General features: G+C 39.0%; 1 protein-coding gene across 1 annotated transcript; it reads right to left on the minus strand.

The window, feature by feature from the left end:
- Positions 1 to 2317: 2317 nt before the first annotated feature.
- mchr2b (melanin concentrating hormone receptor 2b) lies at positions 2318 to 13043 on the minus strand. Its single transcript, XM_014006030.1, has 2 exons — positions 12448 to 13043; positions 2318 to 3868 (listed from the first exon to the last, which is right to left on the minus strand). The coding sequence occupies exons 1-2, from the start codon at positions 12843 to 12845 to the stop codon at positions 3226 to 3228; spliced, it is 1041 nt and encodes a 346-aa protein (XP_013861484.1). The 5' UTR covers positions 12846 to 13043; the 3' UTR covers positions 2318 to 3225.
- Positions 13044 to 16778: the final 3735 nt, after the last annotated feature.

The following is a 16778-nucleotide window of genomic DNA, read 5'->3' on the forward strand; positions in this document are numbered from 1 at the left end:
AGATATTTTACTAACATTCTGTTCATTTATTTTTTATACCTCATCCTAAGGCAGGACATGTAGTATGTCCACTGACAATTTATTGTCTGAGCTCTTAAATCCAAAACTCTTCAACATGGAAATGTCAAAACTGCACAGATAGACACGTGAAGGATGTTTCTTATTCATTTCAAGGTTTGGGGTCAATGGTCAAGTCACAGGTGACCCCGCCCCCTTTGTTAAAAGCTTGTCTCTGCTGCAGCTTGACATCGCAGTAAAATACAAACGTCAAACCCTTTGTTCCTTAGTTTGTCCCTATCTGTCCATCCATGAGACAGGAGACAATAAACTGTCCGTGGTGTTACTCCACAAATGTTTCGGAAAGAAAATGTCATCAGACTGTAGCTCCACACCGCACATCACTTCGTATTTTTAATTTAAACCACTTCCTCCAACAAGTTATGAGGGTAAGGCTGGTAACTGATAGCTGCACTTTCATGTTCTTTAATCGAACTGTTTGTCAATTTAAACCAGTAAAATTGACCTTTCAGGCCACTGTTGTAATTGCTCTGGGAACTTTCTAACATTTTATACAAACTTTTACCAGTGCTTCAGAACTTCCTTGTGATTTTTGCACAATATAATATAATTTGGGTGAAAAGGATGTACAAAACTTTAATGAACCCCTCAAAAAACTTGGTGTTATTTAGGAAAGGTAGAAAACCACATTAAGCTTTTAATTTTATTTTTTTCAGCTCAACACTGGCAAACCCCAAAGGATGTTGACATGAATGTTAGACAAACTTCTGAAAATAATGAGACTTAAAAGGGGTTTAGAGTTCTATTATTGACCCTCACACCCTGCTTTAAGCATTTACCCAAACTCCTTAAGTTTCTGGTTCCCAACATATTTTCCTCAAAGCCCTGCTTTCTTACATCCAAGTAAATCTGATATGTAAAAAAATCATTATTGATTGGCATCTGCAGCTACTATTAGATCAGAACTGAAGTACTCGTATCTGTTTTGGATCAGGACTTTATCCAATATTCAGAGCACTGCTTACAAACCACAGATCCATGAAGCTCAGTATTACATTACTTCCAGCAGATCCTGTTTGAACCTGAAGAAAACCCACCATCAAACTGCACATAAAACTACACAAAATAATGTATTCCATTGTTTAGTGATCATATTAAAAGGCTCCTGTGGAAAAGTGAAGAATTGACATCTTACCTGTTATAGATGACTTTTTGAAGAAAAATGGATGAAGTGAATCCATTAACTTGAATTATCCAAACACTAGGCCAATATGTCAATTTACAATATTGTCTCTTTGGAGCAGAATTAAAAACTGTACTGGGCTCGGACTTTGGGACTTCTGGGTTTTCTCTCATCTCAGTTGTTCTGACTGGATTGCGGCTCACCCTGGATTTACACTACATGCGTCTCCGCTCCGCTGCGCTGCAGTGCGCAGGTCGCAGCTGTTCATTTGTGTCTCAATTTACACAGCGTCCGCTCCGCTCCGGTCCGACAGAGAGTGTGAAGGAAGGAGATTGTGCGATAAATTCAGTGATAAATGTGGAAGTCACAGCAAAAAATAATTAATTCTGTGAAAGAAAAACTCCAAACACAGCTGAAAACATTGATATAAAGGCTTTTGATATCTACTGTATGTTGAAACTGTCTTGCTGTCGTCTTTCTGAAACTTCTGATTTCAAAATAAAATCCACCTGTATCGTATATGTGTACACATATGCTTCATGCTACATGTTTCCATTTGCTTCCCAAACAGAATGACACATTCTAACAGCATTTGTGTAGAAATGTATCCATATAAAAAAAAAGAAATGTATCCAAATATAGATTAATATAGCTGCAATTTCAACATTATTCCGACAAATTATCCCACCTAATAGTGTCTTATTTTGAAAATACAGATGTTGTGCTTGTTTCTTTTCCTGTTGGTGCGACGTAATCTTTAAAAATTGACTCCGGCACTGCTCCGGCGTCCGGCAAAAATAGGATCGGATCTAATTTTGCCGGATCGCCGTCCGCTCACCGCCGCCATGCAGAGCCAATGTAAACACTCTCATTGATTATAATGGGTGCGTATTTGCTGCGGAATCGGACCGGAGAGGAGCAGAGCCGGAACACATGTAGTGTAAATTAGGGGTAAGTCTGAGAAGGAACCAGACCACAACAATGTGCTGTCGTCTTAAAACAACTCCAGCCTCAAAAGCTTCATAGTAGTCAAAACAAATAATGGTAAATGGACTGTACTTATATATCGCCTTTCTATCCAACCAGGACACTCAAAGCACTTTACACAACAATCTGTGCCCTCATTTACCCATTCACACATTCAATCAGCACTCTACTACATCTCTCTACAAAGCTAATACAGATAAATCAATCTACAGAGACCAATCAGTGCTTTAAATCACACTCATACACTGATGGGACACACATCAGAAGCAGTGGGGGTTCAGTGTCTTGCCCAAGGACACTTCAACATGTGAGTGAATAGTGGTGGAATCGAACCGCCATCTCTCACATTGGAGGAACACCCCCACCTAACCACTCATTCACAATTATTTACAACCCTACACATCACTGTCAATTGTTCTTTACATCAGGGCTGTTATGTAAAATTACAAGTATTGTTATTATCTTTTAACTTTTAAATTTGGTTATTATGTTGTACCGAGTCATAAATGTAAAATTTGAAATTGATTCACTATCTACATTCATAATAAATTGAATAAAAAAGTAAAAAAATCATACTTTTTTTATCATTGATGGGTTGGACTAAACTCAGCTGTGGGCCGGATTTGAATAGCCCATTGTATGATTATTTACATAGTTGTTTGTTGTGGTTAATTATAGTTATTTGCCAGCACTAATAGTAGACACTGCTTCTATGTTGGACACCTCTCTCCTGTTGTCACCCCACCCCCATCAGTCAGGAATAAATTTTATTTCTCTAATCTGAGGTCGTTTAAAGAGACATCTGCAGCAGGTAGGATATTAATTGTTTAGAACTTTTCAACAAAGTTGAATTGGCAACATGATGCTGTGTTAGAACTGTTCGTAGAACCACATAACCTGATTTTTTTTGGTTCTTTTTCTTCTGAGGCTCCTGCGTGCACAAGCTGGAGAACGCACCATCACAAACGACACACGGTTCAAGCAGCCAAAACATTTACACACGCGCCGTATTTACGAAGAGCAGTCCCTCCCTCCCATTAGACGACCGTAATGCGGGAGCTGGGCTCGTTCGCCGTGCTGGAAGCCTCCGTCTTGGCCTTGGACGTGTGCTGCATGCTGTGCTGCGAGCTGGTCAGCGCGTTCTGCCGACACAGGCGCTCGCGGTAATTCTGAGCGAAGATGAGCAGCATGAGCGGGTTGATGCAGCTGTGGGAGTAGCTGAGGCAGATGCTGATGTTGTAGGCGTAGACGAAGGCGATGGTGGGCCGGTTGTTGCTCAGGTTGATCACCTGGATGACGTGGTATGGCGACCAGCAGATGAGGAAAAGGGCGATGACCATCAGCACCATCTTGGTGGCCCGCTTCGCCCACACCGACTGCTTCCGTTTCACCCGGCGGATGGAGCGGAAGACGTGATAGAGCGTGAGCGAGTAGAAGGTGCTGATGATGAAGAGGGGGATGATGAAGCCCAGGATGGACTGGTAGAGGGTGTACCAGTACATGTCCTCGGGCCCGTCCAGGAGCATCATGCAGACCTGCAGCTGCTGCCTGTGAACCACCTTGGCGTACATCATGACTGGCACGGTGAGGAGAAAGCTGCCCAGCCACACCAGCATGTTGATGAGGATGGTCCACTGCACCGTCCTCTTCTCCGAGCTGGGGTGCACTATGGCTATGTACCTGAGAAGAACAAACACACCTTTTAAAAAATGTATAGCAACCTACACACAAATGATGAAAAAAAATTGTTAAACTTGAGAAAAATCCAATTAAGATAAATAATATAAAATCACAGAGTGCTTGGCTAAAGAGTTGAATTAGAAATTAGCTCCATTTAAACAGAAATCAGGTTCACATTTTCATTCTAACAGAGCAATAAAGTGTTATTTAAAAACATACTGTCATTTAGTTGAAGTAATCTATTATAATATAAATTTATTGACATGGAATATATTTTTAAAAGGCCTCAGTTTGGAAAATGAAAAGTTAAATTTGGGCCAAATGGATGAGTTAAAGTGACAATATCATCTAAAATCAACTTTTTTGAGTTTTATATCATGTTATAATGTTATACTCTCATAAAAAAACATGCCCAAAGCCTTGCTTTGACTCATTCATGCATGTTTGAGAAATCCTGCAGCATTTTTAGGAAGCCATGCTGAGGAGCAAAACGACAGGTGGGGACCAGGAACGCCTTTGGGGACCAGAAACTCCTCTGGGATGTGTCTTTAAAGGCACAGTGTGTAGGATTTGTTGTTTTCAGCGACATCTAGTGGTTGAATCATCTTCCCTGGTCCTCCCCCCACCCCCACCCCCCGCTTCCAAATGCAAAGGAGTTGCTACGGTGTCTCTCAGGTGTCAAAAACCTTTGATAATTCCAACCGCGATGTCTACCAGCAGCTTCAGGTCTAGTGATGTTTCAAGTGGTAAGATTATGAGCTTTAATAAGTAAAATTATCCCAGCTACAATGACAGACAACAAATATTACATTTATAGTATTACAACTAAAACCGTTTTTGATGCCGCCACCGCAGTTTGTCCTTCATGAGCCTTCGTAGACAAGATGGCGGCTGCCTGTAGTGGCGACCTGCAACCATGGAGATATAAACAGCTTTTTATAAGGTAAAATAATAAAATAAGGTCTTTGTCTGCAATGATTAGACATGTTTTTTGTTATTGTCATTAGTGATTATCTCAATTTCGGCTAAAAGACTTGACAAAATCCTTCACACTGTGCCTTAAAGCCGAGGTTCCTCATCACGGTGCACACCTCCCCACCCCACACACCCCGCCCATGACTCCTGCAGGCTCTCGGCAGTAACAAAGCAAATGAGTGAAACTGAAAGTGAAACTTAAACTGTCTGCTGAGCTCTTCTCACTCAGTGAAGCTCTTTTCAGATTCAAAATACCTTTGAGGAAATGTATTTTCAGATGCCAAGTAAACTGCATCACAGCGCGCGCACCACCCCCCACCCACCCCCACACTGAAATGGGCGTGTCAGAAGCGGAAGATGGTTCTTAAAGAGACAGAGACCAATTTCAAGGTGTTTAGAAGAGGAAGTGATGAGAAGATAAGTTTATTTTCTATTTAAACATAAAAACATCATTTTAATAACAGCTAAATGTGACATAGATACTTTGTTATGGTATAGTATTTAAATGTATGCCTGAGAAACACATAATATTGCCCCTTTAATGCAGTAGGGTGTATGGGGTTGGGGTTGTTTTTCTTTCTCTAAATGGGGCAGGGGGGTTGACAGAAAAGTTTGAGGACCACTGGATGAAGGGCTAGTCCAAATGCCAACCAAACAATACTTAGCAGAGAAAGGAAATACATTTGTGGGTCAATAGCAACAGCAGAATAAGCTGTTTGGCAGAGATTTGGCAAATTTTTCATGAGTGCAACCCACACACTCAGCTCTGCTGCTCATCCCACAAATGCATGTACCTTACAAATTTGGCACTATTTAAAAGGGAAATTAACAGGCTTTCCACTGGTATAAGATGTGTTGCCAGTAAACATTGTTACAACAAAGAAATAATCTACCAAACACAAATTTCCTTACTTGTTAAGACAATTTTAGTCTCAAAATGTTCACAGTAGTTTATCTAAATGCTCCATGTACTCCAGATATTTCATATTAAATGTTATTTTTCAAGCTAATATAATATGCTTGCTGGAAGTTTGCACCAGAAGTGCTACAGCTAGCTGCTGCTACTGTTTTTGATATAGAATTACTGGGAATCAAAACTGACAGCAATGTAAACAAGTTCATAAAAGAGCATTTGTTTGAACTGCTTTTCTGAGCTGTGAGCTTGCCAGTCTGATCTGAGGCTGTTCAAGCAGCTATCCACTGCAGGTAAGATATTGATTTTCAAGACTATTTCATAGAACCACATTGAAAAAAGAAACTAGTCCTTTAAGTCAAGGAGGTCAAAATTCAAACTTGATCTAAGAAGAAATGTTTTTTTTCTTATCAAATTACTGTATATTTTGTGTAGCATTTAAAACATACATAACTTAAAAAATATACAAAAAACTATTAAATGTAGAAATACACATTTGTATGTATTTCTTAGTCCTTACACTCTACTCACAACTATTTCATTGACTATTTACCCAATAATTTACCCAAAATTGAATATTTACCCAATTTCCCTCTGGGATCAATAAAGTATTTTTGAATTGAATTGAATTTATTAGAGATACGCTTTCTCACAATCCAGCAAATTGATACAAAAAAGAAAACTCACAAAAAAATCAATTTATTTGTCTTTAAAAAATAGAAGAACATACATAATTAAAGTCGACTTCTGTCAAAAATAGACAGCACTTAGCACTGTGACAAAAAAAGAAACAAAATATTTTACATATAAAATATCACGTTTGTGTACAGATGAAATGTTAACAAGGGCCAAATTTGGCCCACAGGCCTTGAGTTTGACACATGTTTTAAGCACTACAAATAGCATATCTTCAGTGAGCTCTAACATCAATATAATTGTGATTTTTCCCAGGACGTTTAGCAAAGTTTCCATTTTTTTCTCATCCTCAAGAATCACGATGACGTCACAAATAAAACTTCCTGTGACTCTAATGAACAAATTGAATGTGGAGAAATAGTTGAGCAAAATTGAATAATAATATTATTCTGAGGGAAAACTGACTCCTCTGCTTTACGAAACAGCAGCAACAATTATCAGCCTAATACATTTAGATGTGTTCTTTAAGATGTAACAACAACTTTGTTAGAGTTAACATGAAGTAAACATTCTTCTCTCTGGAGTAGGGAATCTGTTTCTATCCACAAAAACCCCATGAAAAGATATTTCACAGCACTCAGATACGTTTTGGATTTTTAAAAATTTGCTTGTCTTGAAGACAACAAGGTCATTGTGATCAGGATCCGCAGAATACAAACTGAACTGCTAAATTAAAACAAATCTGCTAAAAAAAAAGGACAGTTTACAGACCATCACCAGTTTATTTCATATAATTAATTAGTGGAAAAATGCTTTAAAACTGTGACTTCACGCTGTGCTTCTCAACACAGATAAAAAAAGCTTTGTCTTTAGCTTGTGGTAAACTACAAACCTAACAAATTTCTGTTTTGCTTTCATTTAGATGACAAATTGCGCTAAATTCCAAGCAAAGCTATCAAAACCCTTTTCATGTGTCCAGTCTTTCCAGTTGATGATGGACATTCTCGACTTTCATGCTGCTGATTTTCTCCTTTAGTAAAACCATCAGCTTGTTTGGATGTAGTTGTATCAAAGACTCATTTGATCTGAGCTTGAAACCAATAAAGTGACTCCAAATGACAGAGGTGGGCTTTTTATTAATCAGATCCTCCTTAGTGACTAAAATGAAAGTGAAAAAGTCCACAGCGGTGAATGTAATCAAGCCTGCAGAGACAGTTTTTTTTTCTGAGCAGGTAGCAGCGTTCATCAGTACGTTGTTGGCTGCTCATCTGAAATGAACATGCTTAGCAGTTCAAACATGTATTTGTCCCAAACATTTTCAGATTTTAAACATGTCACCCTGATCATTCCTGTGGGGAACATGGTGTGGTTCTGGGTGGAACAACAGATGACAAGATTTTTTTTTGTATGACTTTAAAGAGGTGACATATTACATCCAGAGCAGACTATAGGCTTAAACCAGGCATGCCCAAATAATTTCCCAAACATTTCATAAATTGACAAAATATGAGCATTTGTCTTATAAAATGTGCAAACCTACATGTGTGCCTTTTCAGACATGTCATTGGGATGCATTATTTATGTGTTTCATGTGTGTATGAATATAGGTATATACAGATAAGTGTGCACACATTGGTTTGTGTGTTTTGCTAGCAGGTTTGGATGATTATTCATTTTACAAGTTTTTTTGTGTGTACATTCAGTTAAACTAGTTTCATTTACTGTAAAAAATTTATTTTACAAGGGGTTCTAAATGTTCAATATTTGTGTGTATTAAGGTATATGGATATACAGATTCATACTAATGTTCTCCTTGACATGCGTTATGCAATTGATTTGACATGTCTGGAATCAATCAATCAATCAATCTAAATATCTCTTGTAGTTTGCGTTTCATGTTTGACCTCGAGCTCCACGCTCCTCGGTACCAGGGGTATTATTATTATTATTATTATTATTATTATTATTATTATTATTATTATTATAATATTAAATTATTTTAACTTCTGTTAATTTAAGGTCTGTGAATGAAATAGAAAATGGAAAATGCTGTTTGCCCTCGGTACTGGGGTCATGGGGCTTAATAATTCAAAGATAAAGGAAGCACCATGAGTGAAAACTGTCTGAACTACAGTCAAAAAATGGCAGGTTGGCGTTCCTGGATTGCGATTTCTCGGTTTCGGATGGAGGACGGTTGGAAACTGGCGTATTTCGTAAGCCCACCCACACAGACCAATATTTGCGTTTTGACTCCCACCACCCACTGGAACACAAGTTAGGAGTGATCAGGACTCTGTACCACAGAGCAGACAGTGTCCCTACAAACCCAGGAGCCAGGCAGAAAGAGAAATCACACACACGACAGGCCCTGGAGCAGTGTGGTTATCCTGACTGGGCTTTCCTGAAAGCAGACAGGAAACACAGACAGGATTCCATGCAACCTTCAGGTGAAAATGAAGACCCCAAACCCAGACCCAAACCAGTGGTTATTCCGTATGTTGAGGGTGTTTCGGAGAAACTGAGACGTATATTTTCTAAACATGATGTCCCAGTGGCTTTCAAGCCCCAAAACACATTACGGCAAAGGCTGGTTCACCCCAAAGATCCGGTGCCCCGGCACAAACAGAGCAATGTTGTATATGCTGTTAAGTGCCAGGAGGACCGCGACCAGTTATACATTGGGGAAACAAAGCAGCCACTTTTCAAAAGAATGTCCCAACACAGACGAGCTACATCTAATGGCCAGAACTCTGCAGTTTTCACTCATTTACAGGCCAGCGGTCACTCTTTCAGAGATGAGGATGTTCTCGTTCTTGATAGGGAGGAACGTTGGTTTGAGAGAGGAGTAAAAGAAGCCATTTTTGTGAAGAAAGACTGTCCATCATTAAACAGAGGTGGAGGCCTCCGTTTTCAGTTGTCCCCCTCCTACAGTGCTGCTATTGCCAGTATCACTCCACCCCCTGTTAACAATAAGTGTTAATTAGGTGTCAACGATAGCCATGTGATGTGAGTATCAGTCACATGGAGGCAGGGCTTAAAAACTTGAATTTTGCCTGAAACTCTCAGATTGAAGAAGTCTCTTGGAGGAGAGACGAAACGTTTCATTAAAGAAGAACCCGTCCAGAAGACCTATACAACTTTTTTCTTTTTGATTTTTTACCTGGATTACTGAGATGCATCAGGACTGTCTGAACTATAGCCCCTTATACTGTATAGTCAATGGGTCTTTGGATGGATTGACTGGAAATAGTGTTTCTACATAGGACGATAGGAGAATACAACTTAGTAACCAGTGCAACTGGTAGGCCAAATTAAATGGCTTGGTGGGCCAATTTTGGCCAGCAGGCCTCATTTTAGGTACCCCTGGTTTAAACTTGAACAGTATAGACAGCACAAAACCAAAGGTGCACAGACTTTTTCCCTGAGAGGGCCAAAATGAAAATCTAGCCAAGCATTGCAGATCAAATGCAAACCATCAAATTGTGTCTGGGAGCCCATGTTTCAGATAATTTATCATTTACATAGTAAATGGCCTGAACTTGTATAGAGCAGGACTATTCAATAGCGGCCCGTGGGCCACATCCGGCCCGCGAGTGACCAAAATGTGGCCCGCCAATTGGTTCATTCATTTCTTAAGTCTAAACCCCGGGTTTCTACTTTAATTTAAGTTCTTTTAGCTAGACACATGTTTAGTGTCTACATAAACGTCAGAATCGTAGCTAGAAGCTGGTAAAAACCGTTTCTATGAATATCTAAGACAGGTAAAACTACAAGCAGCTGAAGATAAAACTATGAAAGTGAAAATAAAATTGGTTAAAATATTTGGCAGGTCAAATATGTCAAAATAATATTTGTGTTAAATAGGAGGCAGAATGTGTTATTTTTGTTTTTGATATTGTTTCACTATCACTACATTTACTACATAGGGTTCTGTATGTTGTATTCATGATTAAATGCAGCAAAATAAACTCATTCAAAGGTAACAGATCTTTGTAATACTTGGTTTATTTACAAAATGATTTTAATTGCTGGATGTTCGGCCCCTGTGCCGTTGTTCTGCATTAACTGTGGCCCTCGGAGCAGTTTAGTTGAATAGCCCTGGTATGGAGCATTTACATGAAATGCAAATATTTTTTGAGTAAAGTCCTTTAATTTTTTTATGATTAACAGTAGCCAGTGTGGTGGCCCACATTTTGTTTGTTTCACTCGCCCTTTGGAGAAAGTTGGACGTACCCTCAGGCAGCAAAGGCTCATGGGACATTTTATAAGTTCATAAAATATGAGTATTTGTGGTCGAATAAAGTGTGCAAATCTACGTGTGCTTAAATCTAATCTAAACTAAAATGTCTACTGTAATTAGTTGTATTTCATGTTTAATCTGAATATAATTTAAAGACAAAGCAAGCACCGTGTGTGAAGACAGTGATTCTATAGAGCAGAGGTTCTCGAACTGGGGTCCCAGGTCCCCCAGAGGTATGAAAGAGGTATCTTGGGGGTCCTCAAAAAGTGTCACTAAATTGTTAATTTGGTTTTTATTCTTAAAAATTCAAGGGGAGCAATGAACTAATGAAACAAACATAATAAACTAAATAAAAATATATATTCCCGTGGCATTTAGGGGTTGAAATGACAGTAAATTATCTTTTAAAACAGCATGGGGTTTATAAGGGGGTCCCTGGAATTAGGGGTCCTCAGACCCAAAATGTTTGAGAACCCCTGCTAAAGAGGACAACAGGAGATTGCAGCCTATAACCAGAGCAACTGGGCCAAATCAAATGGCTTAGAGGGCAGAACAAAAACCTGCATGTTAACTGAAGTGTCCCTAAAGGTGAGAGTGGTTGTATTGTTTGTGTCCCTGTAATGGACTGAAGACACGTCCACAGTGTCTCCTGCCTCTCTCACACAAACAGCTGGAGATGGAGACCGGCTCCCTGCAACCCAGGAGGGACAAGCAGGCAATGAAAATGGAAAAATGGATGGATTTTTTGGTTGCATTACTCTGTGCAACGTAGACTAAATGTGCAAAATAAACTTCCTCATTGAAACAACAGTGTTTATGTGGAACAATGAGGAAAACCAGCTGTCTTTGCTCTGCAGCTCAGACATGTTTGACAACAGAAACATCCGAAACTGAAACGAGTCGCAGGAAGATAAACTTCACATGAAGTGACATTTTAAAGGCTTTATCGCCTTTTAGGTTCCATGACTCTGACAGATTTCTTTCTATGAAATGTTCCACTGACAGATGATGTCGTACCCCAACCGTCTGAAATGTTCTAATGTTTCACAAACAAAATCATTTTTGGGTGCATTTACAGATTAGACATCAAAATATCTGCATTTTTGGCTTCTTTCACGCAATGTGGCGTTTCATGTTACGGGACGTATTTTTTTTTTTTCCATTGAAAATGTTTTCACATTTGTTTTTCAGAAGAGCCCTCAGAGAGCAGGAAAGGCTCAGTGAAGCTTCCACAGGTTTTATTTATTTTAGCTCCAAACGCTTTTTTTAAGCTTGAATTGAAGGATCTTTTGCATTAATATCTCCACACGAAAAACCCTGTAGAAATATATAAACTCACATATAAGAAGTGCAAGGATGAATCATTTCACATTGATATATGGATTAAATGATTATTTAATCCAATTCCACTGAAGCAAAAGAAAATCCATATCGCCATCATTTGTATGCTACAGTTATGGGCATAAGATATCACATCATATTGATTGTACACAAATCTTATCATGACTGACTTTGTGATAGAGAGATATTGTCATCTAAACAAATTAGTAAAATATATCATAAGATGCTTATTTACACCTCATGAATGAAGTTTTTGCTGCTGACGATTCAAGAATTTCTATAGGCTCCTACTTCCAGTTTTTGCACAGGGACAGTTCGAGGCTTACTTTTTAATCTGTCAGGGAGTGAGAGACACAGGTGTGTGGTTGCTATAGTGGCCCCCAATGAGCTTCTTATCATACATCAACATGTTTGCATGTGGAAATTTGGTTTAATGTTTAAACCCTGAGCTGTGGGGTGTCCCTGCTCACTCACCGGTCGATGCACAGCACCGTGACGATCCCCACCGTGGTGAACTGGTTGCTGACGTCCACCACCACCACCGCCTTACACATGAAGTTCCCGAACACCCACTGGCGGTCCCGGACCAGCTGGTGGATGTTGAAGGGCATGACCAGCAGGAAGAGCGTGTCGGCTATGGCCAGGTTCAGCACGTAGATGTCCGACACCATCTTCTTCTTGCACGCCGCCACCGCGTAGATGACCAGCGCGTTGGCGATGACCCCGACCGTGCACAGGATGCCGTAGATGGAGGGCAGGATGTGCATGAAGGTGGTGATGTCCACGGGGCTGGGGGGCGGCCGCGGGGACGCCTGGCAGGACGGGTCGGTGAGGTTGTGCGTCGCGTTGCAGCCGAGGTCCGAGTCGTTCATGTTCGGCTCTTCCAGAGTGCGCTCCTGGGCGGTTTGGAGAGGAGCGCGCACCGATGCGCACAGACGCGTCCAACAGCAGCAGCCGCGCTCTGCGCTCCAAAGTTAGGCACCAAAGTTACTCTCTTCTTTATTTTTTTATCGCCCTCAGCCTGGATCAGAAGTAGCTCCTGTAGCACAGGTCATAGATAGAAAACTTAAAAAAAGTAAAATAAAAAAGGAGCTGGTGTCGGATTGAGACTGAGCAGAAATGCGCCCTCTGACCACCGGAGTCACATCTGAATGTGCGCAGCGGCTGCTTTCTCCACACTTGTTCCCTCCCYCCAAACTGTGTTTTTCCTTCTCTCTTTTGTGGATTATGTAACAAAAGCTAATGAAATAAAAGCGCTTTAAGTCCTTAAATTAAGTAGGAAAGTAAACAATCATTTTGGTAATTAGAGTCAGATTCATCTGAATGATGACTGAATGTTGTATGAAAAATTAAAACATGTTTTTGTTGCCAGCTAACTGGAAAAGTTAACAAAATAAAGTTGTTGCAATAGATCAGGAGTCTGCAATAGTCACAATTAAATTTAATTTATTGAGAGCGGCAAACTCCTTTTAAAGCTTCAAATAAAAACACAAATTACTCTGTTTTAAATAAAGTCCTCGTTAAAGAGACATAGCCACCCTTTGAGAAAAATTGTTTTAATTAACATTGAATATAACAGAACCTCTTGCAACAAAATGTAAATTTTAGCATAAGCGTTGAGGATGACTCATTGCTGTACAACTGACTGAGTTAAAAAAGTGAATTGGTTAAAGATTAGTTGTGCAAATCAGCTGAAATTAGATGCACTCCAAATGTTGATCAGTTATAAATGTTCATCCAGTGATTAATTTATGAGAGTTTAATATGTCCAGTGGTTCATGAGATGTTTTGCTAACAGACAAACATGATTAACTCTAACAGTTAGGTTTTAAGGCAGGATCTTATGAAACAAGTAGCAGATGGAGGATATGTTGTGAAAGCACCAAATTTCAACTCCAGATTTGTAAAAGACGCTGAATTGTTGCCATTGTTGTGTGTTGTAAGCTTAGTTGGCTGTGGCAGCCATCTTGAACTGGTTTGGCTCCAGAGGTTAAGGGGATGTGAATATCCAGGGAGGATTTCCTGAAAGCTTCTTTCAAATCCCTTCAGTGGTTCATACGCTAGTTTGCTAACAGAAGGAATTTCCTCCGACTGGCAACATTTGAAGCAAAACTCTTACATTATCAGTTAAAGCTCATAATATGTGATGGGAATGACTCTCAGTGACTACCACACAAGGATTTTTCATTTTAAAATTGACTAAATTATAACTATTTTTGTTTTTAAGGTTACTTAGTTGTGGCGCTCATGTTGAATCGACTTCAAAACACGTCAGTTGCAATTTTATATCCAATCATTACTTTCTGCAAGTTTCACCACAGCGAGTAAACTCACACAGATGATTTGGTGATTGTTTAACACCAGATTCCTTCCTGACAACCTGGGTTTGGATCTGCAGTCTGAGGATTACAGGGCCACAGCTCTGATCACAGCGCCAATGCTGCCCCTGGTTCATGAGACGTTTTCACAAAAACCCTGACATTTTCACTTGTTTGGACAAAAAAATAAAGATGAAATATTAGCTTTGGTCCCTTTAAACTAATTTAAACCCTGAAACATACACAACCTTGAATGTCTTTTGTGAAAAATAAATAAGTCTCTCTGTATAAAATAGTAAAGCTCATAATTAGTTTGAACATTAGAAAAAAAGATTTAAATTACTGGAGAGTTGGAATTTAGTTATTCTCTTTATAGCAAAAGAAAAAAATATTTAACTTAAGTTCTAATTAAGTTTTAATTAAAGGAAAGACTTGTTTTTTTTACTCTGAATGAGTTGCCACAGTTTCACCAAAGTAATRTTTCAAAAGCTCATAATAATGTAACATGATTATAGATGATTTTTTTCTCCTCAGTGGCTTGCTTCATTGTCAGTCCCTCAGGATAAAAAAGGAAAAACAAATTAATAGCAGTATTAAAAGAGAAAATAACTTGAGTAACTCATTAAATGTAGTAAAATACATTGTTACACAGAACACTGTTGCTCTAATTCATTTATAGTGAGTTCATTAATGCCAATTGCTGAAAAATAAAGGGGTGACAATCTTTTTGCCTGTGTTTGTGTGTTTTTTTAACGGCCTGTTAAGGCCCTTTCACAATGTTGTATAAAGTACCTCAAAGTGATGAGTAAAAGTACAACTTTATTGTCATAAAATTGCTTTGGTAAAAGTTAAAGTCTCCTCTAAGAATATTACTTGAGTAAAAGTCTTAAAGTATCAGATTTTTTGCACTTAAGTAGCAAAAGTAAATTTCTAACATAAAATATACTTAAGTATTAAAAGTAAAAGTATTGAGCGTTTAGATTTTCCAAAATACATTTATTGGGAGGTGACCTCTCAAAAAAAACTTTTTTTTTCTAAAAATGTGCAGCTGTGATGGATTGTGTACAAATTAATACAATATCAGAATGGTATACATTTATACTTCTCATCCAACTACAATCAAATTCACTCTTTCCTGGATGCACAATTTTTTAGGATATCATTTTTAACAATAACAAGCTGAAACAAAATAGGAGAAATGACTTTCTACTTCTTACCTTTTTGAAAATATAAGGAGTAGAAAGTACAGATAAATGTGTAAAAATGTAAGGAGTAAAAGTAAAAAGTAGGCTGAAAATAACTACTCAATTAAAGTACAAATAAGCAAAAGTATTTGTGCTAAGTTACTTTACAACTCTGGTCACACTATAATGTTTTAGACAACATATGCCGACTTATGAAAATTTTGTTTAGACTATTTTACTGGCTGTACGTTTCATTTAATTGTTAGCATTAATGCATGTATAGGTCAAAAACACTGAACTGTAATTTCCCCTTGGGATCAATAAAGTATTATCAATCAATCAATCTAATCAATCAATCAATCAATCAATCAATCAAAAACCTTCTAGTAGATTTTTTAGTCCATCTTCAGCTTAGACAGCTTTAGTGTTCCACAACTTTTCATAAGTTGGTATAAACTGTCTAAAATGGAATAGTGTGACAGGGTGTTTGGCAAAATAAATGGCTCAGAAGGTGGTGAAGAGGGAGCTGAGCTGTAAGGCAAAGTGCTCTGTTTGCCAATCAGTCCACGTTCCTAATCTCACCCATGTTAACAAACTTTGGGTAGTGACCATAAGAACAAGATCACACATAAGAGTGAATGAAAGGACTTTTCTCAGCAGTGTAGCTGGACTCTCTCTTAGAGATAGAGTGAGACTCACATTTATCTAGGAGAGACTCAGGAGAGCTGCTCCTCCACATGGAGAGGAGCCAGTTGAGGTGGTTCAGCWGSTAAGGAAGCCTCCTGGACGTCTCCCTAGGGAGGTGCTTCAGGCATGTCTGACAGGAAGAGGAGACTCAGAGGAAGACCCAGAACACTCTGGAGAGACTAAGTCTCCTAATTGGCCTGGGAACACTACACGYTTATTGTAATTAGTTCTATTTAACATGTTATTTTCTTTTTGYCTCTTTTCCAGAAGAAGGTGCACCTGGACCAGTTCTTCTGTGTTTCTCTGTGTCTCTTTCCTGTCCTCCAACGAGCCGGTCGAGGCAGAYGGCCGCCTGCCCTTAGCCTGGTTCTGCTGGAGGTTTCTTCCTGATTAGCAGGGAGTTTTTCCTCTCCACTGTTTACTCAGGATGGGAGACTGTGATGAAGTGATTCAACACAATCTGCTGGTTTCTTCTTATGTACAGTGCCCTGAGAMAACATATGTCGTGACTTGGCACTATATACAGCGGGTAAAATAAGAATTGAACACATCAACATTTTTCTCAGTAAATATATTACTAGAGGTGCTAATGACAAGAAATTTTCACCAGATGTCG

Source organism: Austrofundulus limnaeus, unplaced genomic scaffold (genome assembly GCF_001266775.1).
Source record: "Austrofundulus limnaeus strain Quisiro unplaced genomic scaffold, Austrofundulus_limnaeus-1.0 Scaffold34, whole genome shotgun sequence".
In the NCBI taxonomy this organism is placed as follows: Eukaryota; Metazoa; Chordata; class Actinopteri; order Cyprinodontiformes; family Rivulidae; genus Austrofundulus; species Austrofundulus limnaeus.

What these genes read in the sequence shown, in the direction of transcription:
- mchr2b (XM_014006030.1), bottom strand. Translation starts at nt 12,845, where the DNA reads ATGAACGACTCGGACCTCGGCTGCAACGCGACGCACAACCTCACCGAC. An exon ending in ACGGTGCTGTGCATCGACCG is followed by an intron (nt 3,869 to 12,447) that starts GTGAGTGAGCAG and finishes TGTTCTTCTCAG; the next exon opens with GTACATAGCCATAGTGCACC.